Source organism: Vigna umbellata, chromosome 8 (assembly GCF_029865625.1).
Source record: "Vigna umbellata cultivar VRB3 chromosome 8, Vumbellata_1.0, whole genome shotgun sequence".
NCBI lineage: Eukaryota > Viridiplantae > Streptophyta > Magnoliopsida > Fabales > Fabaceae > Vigna > Vigna umbellata.
In genome coordinates, this window is record NC_142172.1 from 13,187,508 (window position 1) to 13,214,301 (window position 26,794).

Sequence of the window (26,794 nt, forward strand, 5' to 3'; positions counted from 1 at the left end):
TAAATTTAGTCTACTTAATATACAAATACATAAAGACTAGATGAAATTTAAATGAAGTGTCAAATGCAAACCCAAGATGACAAAAGGCAAGTCTAACAAAAAAGCCTAATGCAAAGGAGAAGTAGACAAAGTTAACACGTGCAAATCATAAAAAATATTCTAACATATACACATAAAACATCAGAGTTTGGATGCTCAATGTGATGTCAAGAACACAACACAAAAATGCAACCAATATTGAACATTGACGTTGAAATTCTCACACCGAATAAAACTAATACCAATTTATAACATTCATTAATATTCAAATGAATGTGAATTTTATATTTGTTTTGTAAAATTGAATTAGACTTAAACGAAAAAGACTTAATAAAATCTTATCGATTGAATCAAACAGTGAAAAGTCAAATATGTTAAAAAGGAACAGCAGCAACATAAACTACCAGAAAAAACACCCAAGCTCCAATGATAACTTTTACAACATTTATAAATATAAGCAAATCAATGCATAAGAATAAAATGAAATGAAATACATACATGAGAAATGCATGCAAAATTGGATTTAAAAGCCATGAGAACCAAAAGGGAAATTGTTACAATTTTTTTTCTTGCTTTCATTTTCTTTTTCCATCTACAGTTACAGAACATCAGCTATGCAAGTAATCAAGGCCTGCCACTTTAAGACTTTGACCTGAAAACGCATCCACTGTCTGAATTTCTTTTTGTCCCTCTTTGAAGGGCACATTTGTTCTTGAATCTTTTTAATCAACTATTTACACTCTTAATAACACATTGTATTCACTCATATGTGAGATAGCCTTTGCGTACCTCACCTTTATAACACTCTGGTTTATCTGGCTGAAGTTCAGAACTTCTTATACAAGTAATAAAATTACTGAAAACATTAATGGTATCCCATTAATAGTCCCAGCACAACCTGCAGAATCTGCAAAGGAAAAATGTCAGTACAAAGGAATATTTCATGGTCTCATACAATGTTTTAGGGTTCAATGATTCAGCCAAATCAAAACATAGAGGAACAGAAAATAAACATGCATATATTTATAAGATTATGTAAAATATTAAATGATAAACTAACACAAAATAATAAAAATCAAGTCAAATAAAAATTTAAATCTGTCAAAGGATTTAATATATGGTTTGATAAAAGATAATAAAAGCCTTGTGTATGGATCGTAGCAACTAGCATAGGTTCTTTATTTGGTTAGAAGTATTTTTGATTGACTGAAAATATTTGAAAAATATTAAAAAGAGAAAACACAGAAAACAATTAGTTCTCTATGGTTGTATAGGATATGGACTAATTCCAGTCAGTTTAGACTTATGAACTAGACATGAGCAGTCCACTGGATTTTTAATGGAAGCAACTGTTCTGGTCCATTTTCATAACCATGGTAATTTATAGAGTTACCACATACTCTTAAGAACTCAAACAATCATTATGTTCATTTGCAAGTATAGCCAATACCCAGATACAATGAAATCCACAAGTTTAGAAAAGCTCAGGATCATGAAGGGAATAGTCAAACCTAAGGACGAGCAAGTGAGCTAGAGCTTAGTAACACTTTTTTCAATTATCTCTCAATAAGATTAATTTCAAATATGGTCTCGCTAAAACAACCTGATTCTGTGCTTTTTTCAGTGGAACCCTCATAAAACTTACAAATAGAAAAGAATGTATCAAAGAAATTTCATGTTAGCATTGCTCGAGATTATAATCCAATGTTGGAACATTAAATTTAATATTGATGAACTAGAGACCTCCATTAAAAAAAGGGGACAACAAAAACAAAGCAGTAGACTCTATACTGTATGACCCGAGCATGAAAGTTCATTTCAATGCAAAACAGTGAAAGAACTTCTTGAGGACATGCAGAGTAGGAATTTGATAGAAACCTCCACAACGAACCTAATCAAAACTCCAAACTCACACCCAGCACACCAGGTAATGAAGAAAGATCTCTTTTATTCACAAAAGAATATCTGTATACAATGAACAATAGAGGCCTAACCCTCTCCCCAGGATAGAACCTGTCTAACAAACAATTAACCAAAAGTCCCCCCTCCTACACTAACTCTCCTATTTATAATGGTTTCCCTCCTCACTTAACTGCTAAAGGCAGTTAAGTGCCAGACCGTTAGTTAGTTAATCGCATCAGTTGTGCCTCTTCCTTCTCTCGTACACTATCCACTTCCCCTTATTCCTTTCAGGTCTATCAATACCCTCCGCCTGAAATTCAACCTTGTCCCCAAGGTTGAAGTCAGGATATTATTCTCTGATAGTTGCCTCGTCCTCCCAAGTTGCCCCATCCGAACCTCCTTCCTGCCACTCAATCAGCAATTGTGGCACTGTCTTCTTTCCCTGTTGAGCTTGCCTTCTCCCCAAAACTCTCACTGGCCAGAAAGACGGCCCTTCTGCTTGCAATTCTCGCGGTAATTCCTTTTCTACCCTTCGCTCCCCTATAGCTTTTTTTAATTGGGATACGTGAAAAACGGGATGGATCCGCGCTGTATCTGGTAACTGCAACTTGTAAGCTACCTCCCCTACTCTCTGACTGATCTGGAACGGCCCAAAGTACCTCGCCGACAATTTTGGGTGCAACCTAGTGGGCATTGAAGTCTGCCTATGTGGTCTTATCCTTAGATAAACCCAATCTCCCACTTCAAAATTCGCTGGTTTCCTTTTCTTGTTCGCTTGCCTTATCATCTGTTCTTGTGCCTTCTCCAAATGAAATTTCAACTGTCTCAAAGCCTCATCACGAGTCAAAAGCTCTTGACTCACCGCCTCAACTAAAGTTTCTCCCGGGATGTATCTATGCAACGAGGGAGGTTGCCTCCCATAAACTGTCTCAAATGGGGTGCACTTTATAGCTCCTTGATAGCTGGTATTATACCAATACTCAGCCCAAGGTAAGACCGCCATCCATCCTGCTGGTTGCTCCGAACAAAAACATCGGAGGTATCCTTCTAGCACCCTGTTCACGACTTCAGTTTGGCCGTCCGTCTCGGGATGGTAAGCCGTACTCATTTTCAGCTTTGTCCCCAATCCCTTAAAGAGTTCTTTACAGAAAAGACTAAGAAACAAGGGGTCTCGGTCACTTACCACCGACTGAGGAATCCCATGTAACCGAACAATCTCCCGCGTGAAAACCTCAGCAACCGTTCGGGCTGTGTAAGGATGTTTTAAGGGCAGAAAATGGGCGTACTTACTCAAACGATCCACCACAACTAATATCGCATCATGCCCTCTGGATTTGGGTAGCCTCACAATGAAATCTAAGCTCAAATCTTCCCACACCGCGTTTGGAATCGGCAATGGTTGCAATAACCCCTGAGGAGAAGAAGACAGATATTTGTGTTGCTGACATACACTGCATCGTGCTACGAACTCGGTCACGTCTTTCTTTATCCCCCTCCAAAATAGGGATTGAGCGATTCTCCGGTAAGTTCGATAAACTCCGGAATGGCCCCCTGCCTGCGTTACGTGAAATTCTGCTATTAATGTGGCAATCCACGAAGATTTGGCTGACAGCACCAGCCGGCCCTTGTAATGAAGCCTTTCATTCTCCAGAGAATACGCAGGATGGGTGTTCGGGTCTGCTTTGATTTCTTCCACCACTTTCTGCAAAATCGGATCCGCTGCCACTTCCCTGGTTACTTCTTCAAAATCTTGCCAGTACGGTCTGGCCACCACCCTGAGTTCTCCCTCCTCCGTGCCTTCCTCTTCTTTTTTTCTCGACAAAGCATCAGCTACCTGATTCAACGTTCCCGCCTTATATACGATCTCAAAATCGTACCCCATCAGCTTCGCAATCCAATTTTGTTGGTTTTGGGTAGTGATGCGCTGTTCAAGCAAGTGTCTTAGACTTTTCTGATCGGTGTGGACCACAAATCGCTGACCCAGAAGATATGGCCTCCAGTGTTGAATGGCCATCACCAGCGCCATTAATTCTTTCTCATAAACTGACTTACTTAGCGTCCTCTCCGACAACGCCTTGCTGAAGTAGGCGATAGGTTTCTTATTCTGCATCAGCACTGCTCCGACTCCTCGACCAGACGCATCACATTCAATATGGAACGGCTGCCGAAAATCTGGCAAGGATAATACGGGCGCCGTCGTCATTGCTTCCTTCAGATTTTCCCATGCCTCCTCTGCCTTATCGTTCCAAGCGAATCCCCCCTTTTTTAACAACTCCGTTAACGGTTTGGCGATCTTGCCGTAGTCTTTTACGAACTTCCGGTAATACCCCGTTAGCCCCAAGAACCCTCTCAGCCCCTTCAGAGTTTTCGGTCTCTCCCACTCCTTTACTGCCGATACCTTTTCCGCATCCATTTCGACCCCTTTTTGCGAAATCACATGGCCCAAGTACCTTACTTTAATCTGCCCAAACTCACACTTCCCCTTATTTGCCACCCAGCCATCACGCTCCAGGACAGACAACACCGTCTCCACATGCTTCAGATGCTCCCCCCATGACCGGCTGTAAACTAAGATATCGTCGAAAAAGACGAGGACGAACCTTCTCAAAAAGGGTTGGAAGAGGCTGTTCATCGAACTTTGGAAAGTCGCCGGCGCGTTAGTGAGTCCGAAGGGCATCACCACAAATTCATAGTGCCCTTGATGCGTCCGGAATGCGGTCTTCTCTATATCCCCCTTGTCCATGCGAATTTGGTGATATCCCGCTCTCAAATCTACCTTTGAAAAGTACCACGCTCCCTTCAGCTCATCCAACAATTCTTCAATCACGGGAATCGAAAATTTGTCCGGTACGGTGGCCCGATTGAGCGCCCTGTAGTCGACGCAAAACCGCCAGCTCCCGTCCTTCTTCTTTACCAAAATGACTGGGCTCGAATACGGGCTGTGGCTCGGCCGGATCACCCCAGTTCGAAGCATTTCCACAACTTGCCGTTCGATCTCACCCTTCATTACATGCGGATACCGATAAGGCCGGACGTTCACTGGGTCCATTCCCTCCTTCAGCTTTATCTGGTGCACCCTCTCTCTTTCAGGTGGAAGACTAGTGGGCTCTGCGAACACCTTGTGATACCGGCCCAATAATTTTTCCAGTTCCTCCCTCTGTCTTTCAAAAAGATCCTTGCCATTCTGATTCACGTTTTGGGCCTCCCGCAAGCCCAACTCCCAAATTAGTAAGCAGACTTCCACGTCATCTACTTTTGATAAAGTTCTAGGTCCCACGATCTTTCTTTCTAATGTGGGGTCACCTTTAATGGTGATCTCCTCTTCTCCCTGTCGGTAAGTCATGATTAAGGTTCCCCAGTCCACCGTCACCTTCCCCAATTTCCTCAACCAGTCTATCCCCAGAATTAACTCTACCCCTCCTAACTCGAACAAATAAAACCGTTCAACGATATCAGCTTCTCCGACCTTTACTGCCACCTGTTCACAACACCCCCTAATCTTTTTCCGTTGACCATCCCCCAAGCACACGAGATACGGCTGGGTATCCTCCACCTTCAACCCCAGCTCCTCCACTACTCTGCGACTAATGAAATTGTGGCTCGCGCCACTGTCGATCAGCACCAAGACCTCTCGTCGACCTATCCGCCCCCACAACTTCATCGTTTTGGGGGACGACAACCCCCCTGCTGACAAAGCCGACAGTTCCATTTGAGCGATGTTCACTTCTGTTTCCATCTCACCGCTGTCTTCCTCCTCCTCATCCACCACGATCAACATGCGAAGTTCCCGTTCCGGGCAGCGATGACCCGGACCAAACGGCCCTCCGCAGCGGAAACATTTGCCCTCCTCTCTCCTTTTCAAGTACTCCGCATAAGGTAAGTTTCGCGGGCCTCGATCTCTCCCGTCACCGGTGGTTCTAGCAACGCCTCCTCCTTGGGCCGTCTCCCTCTTAACCAACCCGACACTCTCGATGGCTCCCCCTCGGTTCTGCGTTTCTCTCGGTGGGTCCACCCGCGCGACTGTTCCCGCCGACCGCCCCCACGAACTTGGATTTTTGTAACCCGATCCTCCTCCCGTCTTCAACGGCGCACAAAACTTTTCAACGTCCCTCGCGACCCGCATCGCGGTCATAAGGTCTGGCGGATCATGCGGTCTCACCTGGTCGCTCACCTCTTCCCTTAGACCCGCCATAGAATAACCCAGGATTTGCTCCTCTGGAATTTGAGTCGTCTGACCCACTAACACCTCAAAATCCCTGGCGTAGTCTTCCACCGGCCCCGTCTGTCTGATCGCCGATAGCTTCTCATAGATGGTTCCCCGAGTTCCTCCTCCGAAGCGAATTACCAACGCTCTTTTCAACCCCTCCCACGAGTAATTCTTAGTCTTCTCCCGCCAGAATCGGAACCAGCTTCCGGCGTACCCTTCCATGCTGATAAAAGCCAGTTGCATCCTCTCCTCTTCTTCCACTTTCTGTACCTCGAAAAACTTTTCCGCCCGACTCATCCAATTCCAGGGTTCGCCACCTTCAAACACGGGCAATTCCACCCGCTTCCGCCAATTGATCATCGCCCCCGTACGTCCTGCTCCGGTTTGGCCCCCTTCGTCTCCTGCTCCTCCGGCGTTATCATTTACAGACGATTCACTCCCATCCCGTCGCACCCCTCTATTGTCGGTCTTGCGGTCTTTCAGGATCGTCAAAATCGCTTGGATATCTTGGCGCATCATCTCACAGTTCTGCCTCAGCGTCCCGGTTTCATGTCGCAGGTACACCGTTTCCGCTTTCGTTTCTGCCAACGCCACCTCCACCGCTTCCATCTGTTCCGCAACCGTCACCACTCTTCCCTCCATCACGTTCGGCTATCAATGGATCCGGCAGGTCGGACCAATTTGATAGAAACCTCCACAACGAACCTAATCAAAACTCCAAACTCACACCCAGCACACCAGGTAATGAAGAAAGATCTCTTTTATTCACAAAAGAATATCTGTATACAATGAACAATAGAGGCCTAACCCTCTCCCCAGGATAGAACTTGTCTAACAAACAATTAACCAAAAGTCCCCCCTCCTACACTAACTCTCCTATTTATAATGGTTTCCCTCCTCACTTAACTGCTAAAGGCAGTTAAGTGCCAGACCGTTAGTTAGTTAATCGCATCAGTTGTGCCTCTTCCTTCTCTCGTACACTATCCACTTCCCCTTATTCCTTTCAGGTCTATCAAGTTAGTTTGAGTCCAGACACAATTTGGCAGTTTCCTCCTCTCCTACTTCCCTTCAAAGCTCAACTTCATTGAGCTAATAATTTCTAATTCCTTTATAAACTTAGTAAACTCGATAAATTTAATAACAAGATATGACAAATAGCATTAAAACATGTGCAGACAAAAAGCTATGTAAAAAGGAGTCGTTTGTAATTTAGAGTTAATATGTTAGCTCATGCAAGTAACCATTAACAACACTCACATAAAGATGGCGATGGCCCATGAAAGTGTGTGCTGGGACGTTCAGCAGATGGCTCGTTCTTAGGAGGGGGGTCGATATGCGCAAATGCTATGTTTGGTAAAGGACTTAAGGCAGGAACTGAGAAATGAAAACCATGTGCTGAGGGTCGATCCTTTGGTGACGGAACAGGATAGTGTGGGGCATTAGTAGGAGCAACTGCAGGTGTTAGATGAAATTGTTTTTGAGTATTCCGGCTAGATCTCTTTCTAAACCCGGATTGACATTTTGGAGGTTGAGCATAAGAGCGTCTACCTGGGGCAGGCAGACTTCTTGCAGGGGCCGGAGAACCAAACTCAGGTGAAGCAGCACCTTCCCCAGTTGTAGGTATAGGTGAAGGTGAAGTTTCAGGAAAATCATGCGCATTATGGTGGTGACTATGGTGGTGATGGTGATGGTGATGGTGATGGTGGTGATGGTGGTGGTGAGGATGAGGTAGAGGGGCAGGGGAAGGTGACCGAGCAGAGCCACCACTGCCAGTACCATGAAGGGAGTGTTGCAAGATGGATGATAGTCGAACCTGCTTAACCCTACCAAACTGTGTGTTATTCAACCCAAGGTTCCATGAATGATGTCCCATTATGGTTTGTGCCAGTTGCTTTAGCCTCTCCTTTGATGGCGTCACCCCAACTGCAAGTAGGACAGACGTTTGAACTGTGGTAGGTGCAGCTACTGTAGAACCTTCAGAATTTGATAAGATGACATACAAGTTCTGCATACCAACAAGGAAACCCAATCAGAATCAGGTTGGTGACATCAGTATATTCGAAATCCTTCCAGTATTAAGAATAAGTAAATGTATATTGAGTAAGGATAAGGAATTCCTAGATTTAAAGATTATACCCAAGACAGCTAGCGTATTTTTCATGATATATGTTAGTCTTTTGGCTTACAGAGTCCAACCTTAAACATGGTTCACTTGTAACTGATAGAAATCCCACAACAGAATCCATAATACCATATAAAGGTAATCACATAGAACCCATAATTGACAGATTTGACATGACATCAGAACTGAGAAAGTATGTAAAAAAACTACAATCAAGAGCCATACAACAAAAGCAGTAAGGACAGAAATAAAAAAGACAAACCTCATAAGGAGCCAAAAGTAGCCCAGCCTTTAGCTGACTAGTCAGCTCACCAAAATCTGTTTGTATTTCGTAAATGGAGAAATTCAAAGTAAAGTTGAATAGTGTTTGCACTGTTTGCAGAGGAAACACACTTTGTTGTGGAATGATAGTGATCCCTCCCTTAAATTTCAGCATCTCAAAAACGGAGGGTACACCAAATAAGGATGTAGTGAGCAGGAGATATGATTGGCGTATAACAAAGTATTTAAATGACGCTCTTATCAAACTAATGGCAGCTGCAGACATTTCAGAATATTTACCATCTGGATCAACTGCAAACACGACTTTTGTCATGTTTGATCGTCGTAAGAGATCCACTGACAAGATGACCACCTAGTTTTAAAATATAAGAATGAGTTCTATATCAAATAATATTAATATTAATAAAGTTCTTTTACCAAAAAAAAAACATGCTAATAAAGTTCACAAAAGGAAACCAGTGAAGGTGTTACTTTGGTTGAGGGAACCCCTATCTCTTCGAAAATGTCATCAGAAAGCTGCAACATATTGTCTTTTACCACAGAAACTGGCTTCTGCAGATAAAAGCTTGCAACGATATCATGATCTGAAAAGTTAAAACAACGTCATTTAATAAAAAGATTAGATAATCATGCTCGAAAGCGTAACTACATTACATTATTTATCATATAAATTATATAATAATATATGGTAACATATGAGTTAGAAGCTTACAAATATATAATTACAAGGACATTTTCATATATCACAAAATTGAAGATAACATTCATGGTTCATCCTAAAATGTTGCGTCACATACACGATTTGAAAGCCAACACATGACTCAGTCAAACTGATTACTGTATTCAGCAGCATGTCAGAAGCCACGGGAAAATAACGCACCATACAAGACCAATACAAAACTAGAAGAGATAAATTGTCAAATTTTTAGAGGTGAATTGTTTTGGTACACAGAAAAGTTTCACATTGTTTAAGAGTTCAGATAATAAAGATTTATTTATATATAGCTTCTTCCCGTAACATCCATTTAATGACAAAACCATAGGAGAGTGCTGAGTATAAACTCACAAAAATTAATACAAATTAATCAGAATTAACATCTATAATTATCAGCGAGAACATCTTTAAACAAAACATAGAAGTTAACACCAACAAATGTGAAATACAAGTTTTTTATATTGGAAATATCTCTCATCATCATCATCATCTAAATCCAAGTTTCTTTATCATTTTCATTAATATGCCATTTTTAGATTTCAATTTTGGAACGAAAATCCCAAAATAGTCCTAAAAAACTCTAATGTATGTGATCCAAAACATATTTCGGAATCAAGACACATGATGTTGCTATAGCGTCCATTACGGACTGGGAAAATTTATTTTTCAAACATAATAAATTAGAACCAAAGTGTGAGACACGCAAATCAACATCACAGAAAAAAATAACGAAATGCATGAATTTACAGGGTTCAGCACCTTGTACCTATGTTCTCAACAATATTTCATCATATACTATAACACATTACAAGTTTTCAAACAAACTTGTAAAAACTCCCCCATTCCAAGATCATCCTTTCTCTTAAAGTGGTGACCCCTCTCTCAAGTTTGGGTATGTCATATTTCTTCACATGATTCCTTTATTTATATAGTAAAGATCATGGCTCACTCAAGGCCCAAGCAGCTAAAAAAAACCTTTGCTTTAGGTCTCTAGAAAAAAAGGCTCCAAATTTTTTTAATAGATTATTTTGCATAAAAAAAGCTCGAAAATAAATTTTAAATAAAACTATGATACATTTTAACAAAATGTTTTATTAGTAAATGAAAATATATTATTCTTAAGTTTGTTTTAGACCTCCAAAAACCTTGAGCCGTCCTTGATTCTTGACTTCTTTCATAAATAGAACTAGCTGTACACTGATTCTCTCACCTATCCAAACTTTCATTACGGTAGTGGATACTCCAAGGGTAAAAAAAAACGTGCAAACCCTTAGTTTTCCATGACAGCTATTCAACCTGAGACATTAAACCTCTCTGCTATAGCAACCCCTGTAACAGGTAAGGGCGCTCCCGACTACACTACTATAGCACTAAATAAAATCATGCTTAAACCTCGATCAAAATTTAAAACTTTGTTATGAGCCACTGATAATGATCAAAAAATCGATTTGACAGTATCACGTCCAGAACGAAATCAAAATATTTCATTTCTCAAACCAAACAGCACATGTGGCGACACATTTCCAGCCCCTGACTTGTTCCTTCCTATTTTTTTGGAAACAGAATTTCCAAAAAAATAAATTAGATTCAAATGACATGCATATATCCTTTTTTTTCATACAGTTATCTTTAAAAACAATGCTTTTTAGATACATTCAGACGCTAAATGAGAATACTCTTCTAATAGGGACTCAAACTTTGTTTCACCACGTTGTGGAAGACTAACCCTTTTATTATATTCGGTCCCGTTGATGTTACATGCATTTCTATAATCATATTGGTATGGATTACAAATCAAAATTATATATACCGTTAACAGTTATTTCTCATCGAGTCATTATTACTAGTAATGGTTTTATTTAAATAGAATTCTAAACATTTAACCGTTCCATATTTAGTTTGCATTATTTCCTGTACACGTGACGACAAAAAACATACAAAAAGCCGGTTAATTTCATGTTTTTATGTACAAAGCAACGTATTTACTTAAACATTCCAACAATTAAACTCATTATCAACAAGAAAATATATTTATTGTAGCAGATAAGAGAATACTGTGTCGGAAATTGTGGACATTTCATGCAAAAGTACGAGCCTAAAAGGTATGTTATTAAAGGAAGTATATTGGAACTACATATATTCTAATGCTAACTGTCATTACTGCATCATCCAACAAAATTTCTATTTTCCTATAGTTAATTTAATTTTCTTTGTCCCTGCCTCCTCCGTTACTTTTTATGTGCTAAAGTATTTAATCACCCAGGGTCTTGTGATTCTTTTTTGTCTTTTAAAACAATTTTGTAAATTAAATTTGAAAATCTACTTTTTAGATAGTAAAGAGTAAGGGAAGAAGATAGGGAAATGCAAGAAAGAGTATGAATAAATATAAGTTTGAAAGCATAATGTACTAAAAACTTAATATGTTATGATTCTCTATTAATTTTAAAAATGAGGAAGTACCCCTTTTGAAAATAACTTCTAAAACTAGTTTTTTTTTTCTGAAACAAAAAACAATTTTGAAGAATAAAACACAAACAAACCCTCATATTCTCACTTTCTCATATCCAGCTTAACCTCCCGTGGTTCTTCAAGTCAACACTTACAACACCTCCATTTCTTGCTCTAAAAGGTAAGGAAAATGACACTTGAACAACCATTTTTGACAACATTTAGACACGCGCACACGTGTCAAAATCTGAGTGGTCCAGTTGGAAAAATTAAATGAAAATGGACCACTCAGATTTTGACACGTGTGCGCGTGTCTAAATGTTGTCAAAAATGGTTGTTCAAGTATCATTTTCCAAAAGGTAAAGTGCTATGCAAACCCAGTATTCTCTTTGCGAGTGCTAACAGAAGCATTAAACCTATCAACTAATAATATTGACATATAGAGTCAAAAAGAAACCACTCCATTACTAGCATAAAAGCTTCAAGATTCTTATAGTAAGAGTTTCCCAGAAGAAAATTCTCACTGCAATATTCCAGCTCAACCAAAATTCACAACAGCATATATGATAGTGTCAGATCCTAAAACTGGGAAATTTTTTGTATTCACGTGCAACATCAAGATAATTTCAATATCTGTATCATTAAAATTAAAATTTTAATTAATAATAAATGTTTCGAACAATAATTTCCAAAGTAAAGAAAACATCAAAACACGATGCAACAAACAGATCTGCCCTTTTGTTCACAAAATATAATAAATAGTAAAAATTAAAAACCGCCCCAAAAAAATTAAAAATTATAAACCTATCCAAGTTAAAATCTACATTTTCGCTCACATTGTTATCTTTTTCACTAAAAAAAACACCAATTATAAAACCAAATCCACTAATTATCACCACAGGGATTGTTTTTCTTAATTAAAGATTTTCCTAAAATTAAAATCAAAATACTAAATAAAGAAAGATATTTTCTGTGAGAGAGTACCCAAAATTTGTTTGAAAAAAAAGTTCAAAAACTTACCTCTGTAATTAGAATTTAAATGCAGATCCTTGGGATCTGGGAAGTGAACGAATGGTGGTAACCACAAGAGTACGGATAGAAAAACTGCGAGTGAGAAAAGCAAGACAATAACGCATTTGATTCGAACGACGGAGGCGCAGCCCGCCGCCACTGCATTCCGCCATGGATCCTCGGCGGCGACGGTGGACGGTAGAGGGTGGTCTTCCTCTCCGGACTTTCCCATTGCCAGCGAAGTGGGTCAGGACCCATCGTCGGTTTGGGTCGGGTTTGGTGTACTCATTAAGTGGAAGAGAAGTGTGGGAAAATATGTTTGAGTTGAGTATGAGGGGAATGCCTTTCTTATTATTTTAAATAATAATAATAATAATAATAATAATAATGAGGCTATATTTAATTAGTTTTAATTTGGTTTCTACTGTAAAAATTTAATGTAATAATGTCTTTTTATTAATAATGGACTAACAGCTTTAAATATGTCACATGTCCCGCTTCTAGTTTTTTTATCTTTCTTTAACTTTTTTTTAATTTTTCTAAAAATTAAAAATTTATTATTTAAAGTTAGGTGAAATGTAACAGTAACAGTTATACATGTCATGATGGGTTATTGTTTTAATATTTTGTTACTTTTATTTTGTTTTAGTTTAGTTTTATTTTTTATAATTAAATAATTTAGTCTTTTTCATATTGAAATAAAATTTAATTTTATAAATGTTTAATTATTTTTATTAAATATTTTTAATAATATAAAATTTATTTATATTTATAATTTATATTAAAATTTATTTAAAATTATTTTCAAATTTTAAATTTATTTGTTTTAATTTTTTTTATTTATAATTATTTTCAAATTTCACGTTTAAATTTATAAAATTATTATTTTTCAACCAAATCAAATATTTATATAAAAAAATATTAAATTTTATACATTTTAAAAATGTATAATTAATTAAAATAATTGAAAATTTTAATAAATTTATTTTATTTTATGAAATGTAATTGATAAAGTTAAAATTATTTCGAATTTTTTATTAAAATTACTTTCTATTAATAATTTTAAATAAAATTTAATATTTTAATTTAAATAAATTTAATATTTTTAAAATATTAATTTTAATAAAAATATTTGTATAATATTTATATAAAAACTAAATTTAATTTTAATTTAGTTGTTTAATTTAAAAAAAAATTTAAGATTGAATTAAAATAAAATAAAAATATAATAATCAAATTGAAACACGTAACCTTAACATCATTATCTCACACGGTCTATATCATATAATATGATGTAAACTTCACATAATTTAAAATTTTTTTTAAAAAAATAATAAACTAATACAATAATAATAAAAAATATGATTGAATAATTTTTTAAAATAAAAATAAAATTGAATAAAAAAAAGTAAAACACGATTTAAGATTTTTCTGAAAAAATTTAAAAACAAATAGCATGCTTTAAGCTAAAAATAATAAAAATAAATGGTTGATGGGTAAAAGTAAAATTAATGAGGGTTTGAAGTTTGTAAACAAGAAGAAAGGAAGAAAGAAGGGAAACAAATGAAAAAGGAATATTTTTTCAGAGTTTATCTGTAATTATTTTTATTTTCTAAATTAAAAATTATAATTGTTTTCAAAATTCAGAAAGAGAAGTGGGTAGCAGTATTGACAATAAATTGCTCTAGGACCCATCATTAAGCATTTGTTCCCTATATGTGAAAATAGAAGTAAAAGAAACTTTTATATATATATATATATATATATATATATATATATATATATATATATATATATATATATATATATATATATATATATATATATATATATATATATATATATATATATAAAGTAAACTTAAATATTTTGTTGTTTTTTAAAGTATAAATAGATATAAAAAGTAAAGAAAAAAAATATTTTAATCATGGTATACTTAAATAAATAAAATTAAATTATATAGTGAAATACATGCGTACATTTTTTAAAATAATAGAATTATAATTATAAAGTAAATATAAAATAATTATTATAATAAGAAATATTTTTTATTTATTATATAGGGTTTTTTAGTTGTAAATATTATTTTAATTTTTAAATTTTTTTTAAGGTTAAAAAAATATCAAATAAAAAAAGTGTTAAATTTAAAAAAAAAATCATTCAATTTCAATTATATAGTATTAAAATTATAAAGGAACTATTACATAATTAATAAACTACATCAATTGACATCCAAGAATATAAGTTAATTTACCGTTATCTAATATAACTATAAAAACAAATTTTATATACGAAGTATTAAGATCAAAACTATATACAAAAATGGTTATTTAAAATCAACAAAGCTAAAACATAACTAATAAGCATAACATCACTAAAGTTCCTATGTCTTTGAGTCAACTCCATCTAATGCTTATTCCACTGCCAAATTATTACCCTCTACTCACATCCATCAGACAATCATCACCAAAACAAACAACAACGCACAAGAACATCCCAACAAGACACAAATAAACAGGATAAGCTAGTGATACAAAACAAATTACAATATACATTAACATTTCATACATGAGTCATATTTCACATAAAGTAATCCGAACAATCTTAATCATGCCAAGACCTAGACTTGACTATGCAGATTTAATATGAATGTTGAGCTATGATGGGTAGTGCAATTGTGGTGGCTTCTACTATTCTACAGAGTCATTGCCAATGAGTTTCGCCCTATCACACTCACAAGGTTAGTCTGTATCACGTCTTAGGCCATACTAAAAGCACCTAGACTAAGAGCTCCTACTACTCACCACATGTACCAATTCTCTCTAATTAATAATGAATGATCATTAGAGTGTTAGGATAACCTCCAATACTGAGTTCCCTACATTCATTCCAACAATACTTAAATAAAACCATTAAGAATTCTCCTTAGTTACACGCCTCATTTCATTCACGCATATGTTCCAAACCTTACCATAGGTCATACAACAAACCATTATAACTTTTAAAACCATGCACATAAGAGAAAGGATTCAAAAACTCCTAACAAGACTCAGACCCACTCGCCCATCAATCAGACTATGCCCGCCCAACGAGAGGTAAAACAACAAATCTCTCATGCTAAGTGCATTGGCTAGCTTAGCCTTTGTAACTCTGCCAAAAATCCTAAATACTCGCCCAACGAGCTCCTCCACTCGCCTAGCGAGAGCCAAGACAACAAGCTCCCCAAGCTAAACGAGTTGGCTCGCTCAGTCTTTGGAACTCACTACCAGAACTCCTTTAAACTCGCCTAGCGAGTCCATATTGTTTGCCCAGCCCCACTACATAATACTACAACACCAAAACTGCATAATTGTCACTCGTAAACCACCTATGACCTATTCTAATCATTTTTACCAACTTTTAACACTCTTAGATTAGATTATAAACTACTATAGGCCTAAACAAAAGTGTTAAACCCAACTTAAACTAATTATCAACTATTTTACCACAAGATTTCACTTTGAAACATATAAAATCTTGCATTTGAGGCCAAAATTGAATTCTATAACTCAATTTTAAGTAACTTAGGAACTCTAACATGTCAAAAATGACTTACTAACACCCTCCAAAATGACCAATTTGACAAATAACCTATAATTCAAAATCTCACTAGTTCAAATCCCCAAAATGAACTTTAAAAACCTTATAAACACAACCTATAACTTCCTTACTTCTTATACCACAAACTAATACCAACTAAAAGCTCCAATAACTCCCAATTGATTGATTCTTACCATCTATAAATCACTTTTTTCCTCCTTAACTCTTAACTCTTAATCTTTTATATCAACACCTATTATTTTTAAACCAAAGATAACCTATAATTTAGCCTACAACATTTATTGATCAGTATTCCACCAAAACAACTCCATCAACATCACGACAACATCATTCACAAGCTTTTCAATCCCATTCAACATATAAACATATCAATCTTTCAAACAATCATATTATCACTGAGATCATCAAACAAAATCTTCACCACAATAATCATTTCAATTACAATTAAATCATTCTACCATTCTACTAACGATCAATCAAACAAGTAGTTTCAATAATTAAACAAAAACACTAGTTTTCCTTACATTAAGGAGAACTAGCACAGATCAACGCAGCTCACCAACCTTGCTTAAGGCTCAAGGAATCCTAAGAACACCTACAAAACATAGAAAAGCGATCAAAGAGAGTTCTTAGAACCTCTAATCCACAAGGAACTAAGAAAAAGAGATATATAACACATGCGACCAAAGATTCCTAAGCATAATCACAAGCTAAGAAAAAGGAAGAAGGATATTATGATGATGAATATAGGATTGATTATGTGAATGGTATTGATGGACGTAATTCCATGACACTCGTGGAGATGTTACATAGTGGTTCCCTATGTTTTCGTTATATGAATGTATGTAGCTTTGTACTGGGAGTTTATCCTGATGCTCTCAATAACCCCAACTCAAGTAGAGATGGTTGGTTATGTCTTGGGGAGTAGCAAGAGGTATAGTATAGGGGCTTTACCTTGCCCAAAGACATTTATGGACTAACATTGTATGGTAGCTTGGGGTGGACCAACTGTATTACCATTACAATTGCATAAACTACCCTAGTTCAACATTCATACTATATCCGAATGAGTCAAGTCTAATGTTATAATATGATTATGATGTATGTTTTTTATGTTTATAATATAATGTATAATGAAATTTTATTGTATTATGAAGAATTGTTTTACCATTGGCTTACCCTTGCTTTTGTGTTATTTATCTTTATGTATGTTTTTTTTTTTGCGATAATCACCTAAATGGTGTAAGCTTAAGAATGATGTCTTTTCAATCGTTTCAACATGAAGAAAAGAAAGAAATAACAAGATAGACAGTCTTCGGTTCATCAAAGATAAAAACTCTTGCTTTAATAGTCTCAAGTTTCTTATAAGTTATCATTTATATACGTCTTATTTTAATAATTTTATATTATTAAAATGGAATGTTAAAAATAAAATTATATATATATATATCGGCTAATTTTAACTATGTTTTAAATTTCTTAAGCAAAATTAACTCCCTAACTTATTTTTCTCCAATAAACAAACCATAGACACAGGGTATTGTAAGATAAAAAGAAATTTGTTAATGCTGTGATTTTAGTTGAGAATGATTGTTATAGAATTTTTTTAATATAACATTTGTGTATTGGCTACTTTTATATTAAAATATCTTTATCTAAAATAAGTTCGAGGTTTTATCAAGGAACAATCAGGAAAGAACAACTTTCATAATAAAGTTTTTTTAATATATATTCACAATCGACATTATTTCATAAAAACATGACTAGATTATATCATACTATATATATATATATATATTTTTTAAAGTTTTGTAGCATTCTAGATTGTATAGTCGATTATTATAATAAATATAAATTGTATAATTTCAGACAAAAACCTTATCATAAAAATTTTGAATTATACAATTCAAAAGTATAAATTTGATTACATAATTCGAAAGTGAAACATACTTTCAAATTAGCCAATTTAAAATCATGTTTGACTTTAAGATTATGTAATCTAAAAAACAATTTCTAACTACTAGATTACATGTCCCGCAAAGTAGTAATTTTATTATAATAAGAATGATACTTATGTTTGAAAAATAGTAATAATGATTATGTTTTGAGAAGAATGAATAATCAATTTTAGATTTAATATAAGAACGACATTGATAGATGGATTAAGTTTTGATATATTAAAATATGATTCAACAACAAAAGAACTAATTAAATGAGATTGAATCATATAAATGTGAAACATGTAAATAGTTAAATTATCAACTTATAAAAGCATGACATACCAATTATTCATTCTATCCCAAACTATCATTTAAAAGTTTCTAATATATGTGAGATTAAATGTCACTAATCATATTTTCTTAATATAATATTATCAAAACGGATTCAAACTCATGAATAAATTTATTTAACCTCCGGTCACAAGATATTAACTTGAAATCTTGTAAAAATAATATTTAATACTTTATTCTATATAAACTCATCCTTATCCCATCATAAAATTTTAATTAAATAAATTTAATTTATTATTGCATTGTCCCATATAATATTAGAAATCATTCTTCATGCACCGCTCTTGTGCAACTTTACTGCAAGTTATCATTAGCATGATCGGTATCAAATGGTCCACTACGATCTTTGTGGCTAAAGTCCACTTCTTGCACCACCGTAATTTCTAGTTGCAGCTTCATAACTTTTAAAATCACCCTTTTACCCTTCAAAAAGTGACTTCTAGATTACTTGTTATGGAAATTTATGGAACACATTATCCAAAATTTCCAGAACATGATTTCGAGAGCATGATTTTCGAAACAATTTCTAGAATAGGATTTCTGGAACAAACATTCAGGAAAAAAAAAACATGAAATGTATTATGGAACATGTAAGGGCCTGAAAATATATGGCAGTTGGGCCTTAAGTTGAGACAGCCAGACCCATAAGACTAAGGGCACTATGACCTTAGGAAGGAACCTTTCAAAATTTGAGTTCATTATCTTAGCTTCTCATTCTCTCTCTAAAAAGCTTGCTCTTTCATTTCTCTCTGCCTTCTCTCTACCATTTCCTCACATTTAGTGGTTGCATGTTGATTAGGTGGTGCTCAAGTGACCACGGCGTAGAGACCTTCGCAACCATCCGAATAGATTTTCATTCTTCAGCGGGTAAGTAGCTCTTCACTGTTCTCCGTTGTTTGGGACCTAGGGCAAGTTGCATGTGCCTAGTGTACCCTCCTTTACGTTTTCCTCCGTTCATTCTAGCTCTAAGAGCTGTTCTTAATCACTGCATTGCGGGTTGTAGGGTACTGTCTAGGTTATTCACATGTGAGGTATTGTAGTTGTGGGTCTTTGAGCTGAGGAAAGAAGTTTCAAGGTAAGGGGAGCTAGAATACTTCTTTAAATTGCTTGCATGAAGTGTATGTATATTGGATTCTGAATTGGTGCACTGTTTGGAGTTGTATTTTGTTTTGAGTATGTTGTATTGTATGTGTTGATATGTGAAATCCATGAAATTGTGTTGAGCTGTTTGGAATTGATTTGGATGGGTTTGAATTGTTATAATTGACCAACTGGAAGTGATTTAGGTGTGAAATCTGGTATATTTTTGGTTGGATAGAAATTTGGAGTTTTGTGGTTTTTAGTTCACTTTGAGAGGAAGTGAGGTACTGATTTTGGGCATTTGGGGTCTAAAGCGCAACTTGGTTGTTGGGATAGTCTTAGCCAATGTAATGTGACTTGTTTGAGTCACTAAATTGATCAAACTAGGTACAAAGCCGTGGGATTAGATTTTGAATCCCTAAGTTGGGAAAATTGGTGTTTTAGAGTTGAATTTGAGTCTTAATCACTTTAGAATGGTAGTAGGAATGTTTAGAATCATTTAGATAAGTTTAATTAAGTATAAAACAAGAATTAAGGGTGTTAGAAGTTAGTAAAAATGGTTAGGAATGGTTATGTTAGGTGTTGTTCATAATTCTGCAGAAATTCTGCAGAATTATGCAGTTTCGCCGAGAGTGAACTGATAATCGTTCGGCCATGCGCTATTGAGCGTTCGGTCTCATAGGTAGCGTTCGGTCTTGATGGTGGTCGGTCTCAGGTAGCGCTCGGTCATATGTAGTGTTCGGTCTTGATAGTGCTCGGTCTCATAGGTAGCATTCGGTCTTGATGGTGCTCGGTCTCAGGTAGCGCTCGATCATATGTAGTGTTTGGTCTTGATAGTGCTCGGTCTTAGGTAGCGTTCAGTCTTGATGGTGCTCGATCTCAGGTAGCGCTCGGTCATAGGTAGCGTTCGGTCTTAGTGGGTGGTCTTGGTAACGTTCGATCTTAGTGGTGGTCTTGATAGCGTTCGGCCAAGGCTCTAGGTGTTCGGCCAAGGCTCTAAGCGTTCGACCAAGGTTCTAGGTGTTCGGCCAAGGCTCTAAGCGTTCGGCCAAGGCTCTAAGCGTTTGGCCAAGGCTCTAAGCGTTCGGCCAAGATTCTAGGTTTTCGGCCAAGGCTCTAGGTGTTCGGCCAGGGCTCTAGGTGTTCGGCCAAGGCTCTAAGCGTTCGGCCAAGGCTCTAAGCGTTCGGCCAAGGCTCTAAGCGTTCGGCCAAGGCTCTAAGCGTTCGGCCAAGGTTCTAAGTGTTCGGCCAAAGCTCTAGGTGTTCGACCATAGCTCATATCGTTCGGCCAAAGCTCTCTGTGCTCGGCCAAAGCTCACAGCGTTCGGTTCAAGCACATTTTCTCTGTTTTGGTTTAAATTAAGTGTGCGGAATGATTAGAATGCATAGTATGATCGTGGTAATGTTATTATACTGAAAGTATGTGAATGTATGAGACATGTTTGGTGGTTGAATGTAACAAGTATGTGTAATGGACGTAATTCCATGGATCTCAAGGGAGGTCACATGGTGGTGCCCTATGTGTAATGGACGTAATTCCATGGCCTTAAGGTGAGGATTCATGGTGGTGCCCTCAGTGTTTGGAATGAATGCATGGTAGCTCAGTTTTTGGGGTTTTCCTGACGCTCCAATGGTCTTTCATTCTCAAGTAGAGAGGATTGATCCATGTGGTGAGGAGTAGTAGGAGGTCCTAGTCTTGGGTGCTTCTAGTATGGCCCAAGGTGAGTGATAACGGACTAACCTCGTGAGTGTGGTAGAGTGAAACCCATTGACAATGACTTTGCAAAGCAGTAGAGGCCACCACCAGTGCATAACCCACCATAGCTCGGCAATCATTCTAGTCCGGACGAGTCAAGTGTAAATTGTAAGAAGTTATGTGTGTGGTCTATTATATCTGCCTTTAATTGCATATTGTGTGTGATTGGTATAACATGATTTTTGTATATCTAGCTCACCCTTGCTTGTGTGTTTGTGTTTGCTTGGGTATGCTTTCTTTTGCAATGATTATCCACTTGGATGTGAGCAGAGGCGGAAGAGGTGCCTCTAGAGCAGGTTTTGGAGAAAGACAATACTGTTGTTTAGTTTCATTAGAAATTTAAATGTTTTCTTATCTTTCAAAACACTCTAGTATGTTAAGTTTTAAATTTTGAAGATATTTTGAGAATAACTGTAATTCCAATTACTCTTACTTTCTTATATTATGATAATGACGTCTTTATTATATTTGTTTTCGATTCAACAAGTTTCCGGAACAAATTTTTGGAATAAGCTTTTCAAGACATATTATTACATTTCGGATTTAACATCCTCTTCAACCCTCTCCTTTCTCCAAGGTATTTTTTATTTTGCATTTCGGATTCTTCTATCTGCAATATAAAATTTATATTTCGGATGTATAATTCGAAATACATTTTTTATATTCTGGTTTATATAACTGGAATACAAAATTATATTTCAAATTTATATAATCTAAAATGTATTTTTTGTTTTATATTTCCGATTATATAACCTAAAATTTAAAATTTGTATTTTAAATTATATAATTTAGAATATTTTTGAATTGTATATTCTAAAATTGAAATTTTGAAATATATGGAGGAGGTGCATGAAGAAGCACCCCTATTAAAATTCATGAAGAAATCATGGAAATCCACCTAGTAAAAGCCTACTTTTAATTAAACAAAAAGAGTAAAAGTAACTTTACTAAATTTTATCTGCACGATTTGCATTGTCTATCTTTTACTTCTTGGACATAAGATTGAAATACCCCAAAATGTTGTTCTGCAAATAAAGTTTTCTTTTTTCGGAAAGAGTTTGGGAAAATCAATCTCCTGCTCTCGAACAAAATTTCATGTTCTAGTTATTATGAAAGTTCAATTTAAACCCTTTCATCACATAATCAAAAAGAGAATACACAAAAAACAAGGCTTACTTGAGATCTTCTTCTATGATTTAACTTTTCTACAGCAAGACATTTATACAAAATAACATGTAACAAAAAAAAATATATTATAACTTGTGTTATATCTATGATAAAGACCAAAGTATTATTAATAAAAATTATAAAATATAGTCAATTTTTTTTTGAATGAGCACATTTAGACTTTAAACAGAATTCCCATCAAAAGCATTGACTACAAATGAGCCTTTTGTTAAAGCTACCTGTTCAGATTATATGAATTATTCTTCTATTGATAAAAAAACATAACTTCAAACAATTATGCGCATAAATAACCATTTATACAAAATAGTTCACAACTTCAGAAAGCAAATCCAGAGTGGAAGACTCAGTCTCAAACCGTTTTCACCCCCAAGCAAGCAGCATCAGTCTACAAGATTTTTCAATCAAAAGGAGCAGATTAATAAACAAAAGAAATGGTTCTACTCACACTTAGTCATTCAAATGGCCACCCAGAATACCCTGAATGATGGCTATTCTCTGGGATGGTTGGTGCTTGTGTGCTGCTTCCGGTTGCTTCACCATTACTGCTGGAATGAGAAGAACGAAAAGGCCACAAAAAGGAAAACGGATTTCTCCTTCCCTGGCTCTCCCTACCACTACTACTTACCCTTCCACTTCTACTTCTACCATTTGTGCCTCGATTACTACTCAATCCTTGTGGTGGCAGTTCTTGGCGACAAACGGGGCAGGAGTTATGCTGGACCAACCATGGAACAATGCAATCTGAGTGATATAAATGGTTGCATGGCATTTGTCTTGCTTCAGACCCCAGCTCAAATTTATCTTTGCACACAGGACAATGTGAATCTGATCGAAGATGCCTCTGTGTGATCTTGATAGTAGGCATAGCATCAATTGAGGATCTTGTTGCTGGTGCTGGACCTTGCCTGGTATTAGCTGAAAGCTGTTCAAAAAGTTCTTCAAGTCCAGGACCAACAAAATAATCACCTGTGTTACCTCGTGTAAGACCAATTCCAGGAGCCCCGTTAAAGAGAGCTTCAAAGCCACCATGACCAGACAATCTGAAAGGTATTTGGCCACCAAAGATCAGCAGAGGAGCAAACCCTGCACTGTGTTCAGGATTTGAATCTGTTTGTGCCCTGATGTCACGACTTCTGCCCCTGTCTGCCATTTGATGCCTCATAAAGGCAGAGAAAGTTTCCATGAGTCCAACCCTTTGATCTCGTTCTTCATTGTTGTCCATTCCAAACAAATCAAAAGGATTAACATGCACCATATCATTAAGTTCATGAACAAATCCCTCGTTGCAGCTAGGACAAACCACATCTCGCCGTCCCAGCCGAACTGGCCTCCTGCAACTATAACACCAATGTGTGTTCCTACTATTTGACATCCTTTTGCTTACTTCCTTAATACTCTCAAACAACTAATCCCAAGCCTACTTCCCCACAATACACTGTCTTCAACTGTCACAACAGCATGATAAATTATATACTGCAAAATAATTTTGAAAACAGTCAAGGAACATTACATATCAAATCACTCAGATTATATATTAAACACCACCACAACCAACAAAAATCCTTATCCTACTACTGGGTGAGGTTGGCTAATGAATCACACAATGCAGGTCTCGTCCGCTAAAACTTAGACACTAAATGCATCTGAACTAATTTTACGCTGCTCTCCAGAACAAACACTATTCTCGTATTAATCAATAGCAAACATTAATGCCGATATCAGTGCTATCTATCAAATTCGTCAATGATTTTTAATTCTCTAAAAGGCAAGGGGATAGACATGTAATGGATTCACACATTTCACCTTAAACCTTCTACATCGTTCATTTCCACGATCATAAATAATCACCAAGCTACTCATTTTGACTTACCCACCAAACGGGCACGAACATAAACACTTTAATCAGATTCAAAAGTGAAAAATTGGCACTTTCATTGAACTTACAATAGGAAAAGAAATGGGAAGCATGTGCAGTCATCAAACTAGACACGTCCTTCCTATGTTAATTAAAAGTAAATCACCACACCCAGATAGAGGATTTTAATTGTAAAGAACTAAACATAACCCAAAAACTCCGATTACGCAAAAAGCACATGCAGAGTGAGGAGAACGCGTTGATTGTAAGGAACAGCTAAGAAAAGTTCGTCAGATTCGATTGTTTTTACCTTAAACGTGTCGAATGAGAAAAAAAAAATAAAAAAAAGGTGGAGAAGCAAATGCTGTTATGCAATGTTGAAATGTTGAAAAAGAAGTAGAGAAAGTGAGATATTAGGAATGGTGGAAGAAATAAAAAAAGGGAAGAAAACGACGGCGTACCAGAGGGGAATGTAGATGGAAAAGGTGGTGTTGCTAAGAGTGATGGAAAGGGCATTGGCGAGTGAGAACCCTAACCAGTGGGTGATGGGATGGGGCAGGAAAGAGGATTATTGAGAAGGAACCGACATCTACAGCTGAGCTGGCATCGCATGCATCATCATTTCCTCAACTCTTCTTCTACTACCACTGCACTACTCTGTTTCTTCTCTCTCTAATTTTCCCTTTCACATCCCAAATATCTTATACCTTTTTTTTTTTTGTGGTATTGTAAAACTTTTAAAATTGAATATTTAAGTTACTAAAATACTTTTTTCTATTATAATAATAAATATATTTTTATTATATATGTTGTTAATCACTAAATATTTTATCATCTTAACTATATTTATATTTTATAAAGATAAGTTATACACATCTTTAATTATATAGATGTTTAATAGTTTTTTCTTTCTCAATTTAATAAAATAAAATATTATATATATATATATATATTTATAAATTGTTAATGACTAAATATTTTATCACCTTAATTATTTTTATATGCTTTATAAGGATAAGTTATAAAATATTTAATTATATACATATACATGTTTAATAAATTTTTTCTATTTTTTTCGATTTTTTAATTTTTATATCTCATTATAGTCATATTTTTGTTGAAAAAAAGAGTTAATGCATTTTAGTGTTGAATTTGTTTAAAAAATGTAAATGATGCGTGATACTGAAAATATTCAAGATGTTATTTACATTATTAGGTTGTTACTTTCAGTGTCAACATCAATTTAAAGAAAAGAACAATTAATTCTTTTTAACAAAAGTTAAGACTATATTAAAAAGAAAAATAATTAAGAGATCGTATTGAATAATTTTGACAAAAAAAAAAAAACTATTAAACCTTATATATACCAATATTCTTTAATAAGATGTATGTAATTATGAATTGTAATGATACGTAAATGTTGTAATTATTATTTAAGAATCAAGAGTAATGAACAAAAGTTTCAATTCCTTTCTTGACATGGTATCTCAGATTAAACTTATTATTGTTTTCTTGGTTTGATTCATTATTTCTTTAATGTTTTCATTACAGACATCTAATAATGGTTGTATATAGGTTGGAACGGTCCAACAAATGATACTTTCAATGCAATTTAATTTTTTTTATCATTAGCAAGAGTAAATTATTGAGTGATACACCAAAAATCATATGGCGTTAATTTTTATTTTTTTTAAATAAGGTTCCAACGTCAACCATCATGAATTGAACATAAGCACTAATATGATCTTTACCTTAAATATAAATATTAGTCTCATCTTTAACTAGTTATAATTATATACAACTATTTTAAAAATATATATATCTTTGCACGTGAAAGACAATACGTATATAAAATCTATTATAAAGCAACGTAAGCAATAAAAAACTAATAAAATATTGGGTGCCTTATATTTTGTAGGAAATAAAGAAATAACATGTTTTTCAACCTTTACAAATTGAATTTTCATGTTTGTTTAAGCTAATTTCAAAACTTTTAATATAGGTTCCTCTTTTATGGGAGGATTTTTATTTTAGCTTCCATCATCTAGTTAACATGTGTGTTTTTCAACTTTTGTTAGCCATATAATTATTAATTAGGTAGTCCTTTCGAATAAAAAGGGAAAGAAATTAATAAAGACAACGAGTCAACATAAATTTATTGCACCAAAATGAAAAATCAAAATTTATGTGAAAAAAAATATATCAAATATTTATGTATAGCATGTTACAAGAATTTTAAGCCATTCATCCTAAAGTCTAAAGTCTGAGATTTCATTCCTTTGATTTAAATATTTTATA

General features: G+C 35.2%; 2 protein-coding genes across 5 annotated transcripts; both read right to left on the reverse strand.

Moving 5' to 3' along the window:
• Positions 1–461: 461 nt before the first annotated feature.
• Positions 462–13,063, reverse strand: LOC124848559 (hydroxyproline-rich glycoprotein family protein). 2 transcript variants are annotated; one of them, XM_047326260.2, is made up of 6 exons: positions 12,736–13,063; positions 9,024–9,136; positions 8,533–8,904; positions 7,697–8,153; positions 7,406–7,600; positions 462–946 (listed from the first exon to the last, which is right to left on the reverse strand). In XM_047326260.2, exons 1-6 carry the CDS (start codon positions 12,956–12,958, stop codon positions 876–878), a joined length of 1,431 nt encoding a protein of 476 aa, XP_047182216.1. In that variant the 5' UTR covers positions 12,959–13,063; the 3' UTR covers positions 462–875. The 2 variants fall into 2 exon arrangements, with proteins under 2 accessions (XP_047182216.1, XP_047182215.1); XM_047326259.2 differs by having other exon boundaries at positions 7,406–8,153; positions 12,736–13,062.
• Positions 13,064–22,902: 9,839 nt separating this feature from the next.
• Positions 22,903–25,158, reverse strand: LOC124848560 (putative E3 ubiquitin-protein ligase RHC1A). Of its 3 annotated transcripts, none has more exons than XM_088095841.1 (2): positions 24,958–25,158; positions 22,903–24,086 (listed from the first exon to the last, which is right to left on the reverse strand). In XM_088095841.1, exon 2 carries the CDS (start codon positions 24,011–24,013, stop codon positions 23,093–23,095), a length of 921 nt encoding a protein of 306 aa, XP_087951967.1. In that variant the 5' UTR covers positions 24,014–24,086; positions 24,958–25,158; the 3' UTR covers positions 22,903–23,092. The 3 variants fall into 3 exon arrangements, with proteins under 3 accessions (XP_087951967.1, XP_047182218.1, XP_087951966.1); XM_047326262.2 differs by having other exon boundaries at positions 22,903–24,114; XM_088095840.1 differs by lacking the exon at positions 24,958–25,158 and adding an exon at positions 24,807–24,920 and having other exon boundaries at positions 22,903–24,114.
• Positions 25,159–26,794: the final 1,636 nt, after the last annotated feature.

What these genes read in the sequence shown, in the direction of transcription:
- LOC124848559 (XM_047326259.2), bottom strand. Translation starts at nt 12,958, where the DNA reads ATGGGAAAGTCCGGAGAGGAAGACCACCCTCTACCGTCCACCGTCGCC. An exon ending in TTTAAATTCTAATTACAGAG is followed by an intron (nt 9,137 to 12,735) that starts GTAAGTTTTTGA and finishes TTAACTTTTCAG; the next exon opens with ATCATGATATCGTTGCAAGC. An exon ending in TACTTTTGGCTCCTTATGAG is followed by an intron (nt 8,154 to 8,532) that starts GTTTGTCTTTTT and finishes GTTGGTATGCAG; the next exon opens with AACTTGTATGTCATCTTATC.
- LOC124848560 (XM_088095841.1), bottom strand. Translation starts at nt 24,013, where the DNA reads ATGTCAAATAGTAGGAACACACATTGGTGTTATAGTTGCAGGAGGCCA.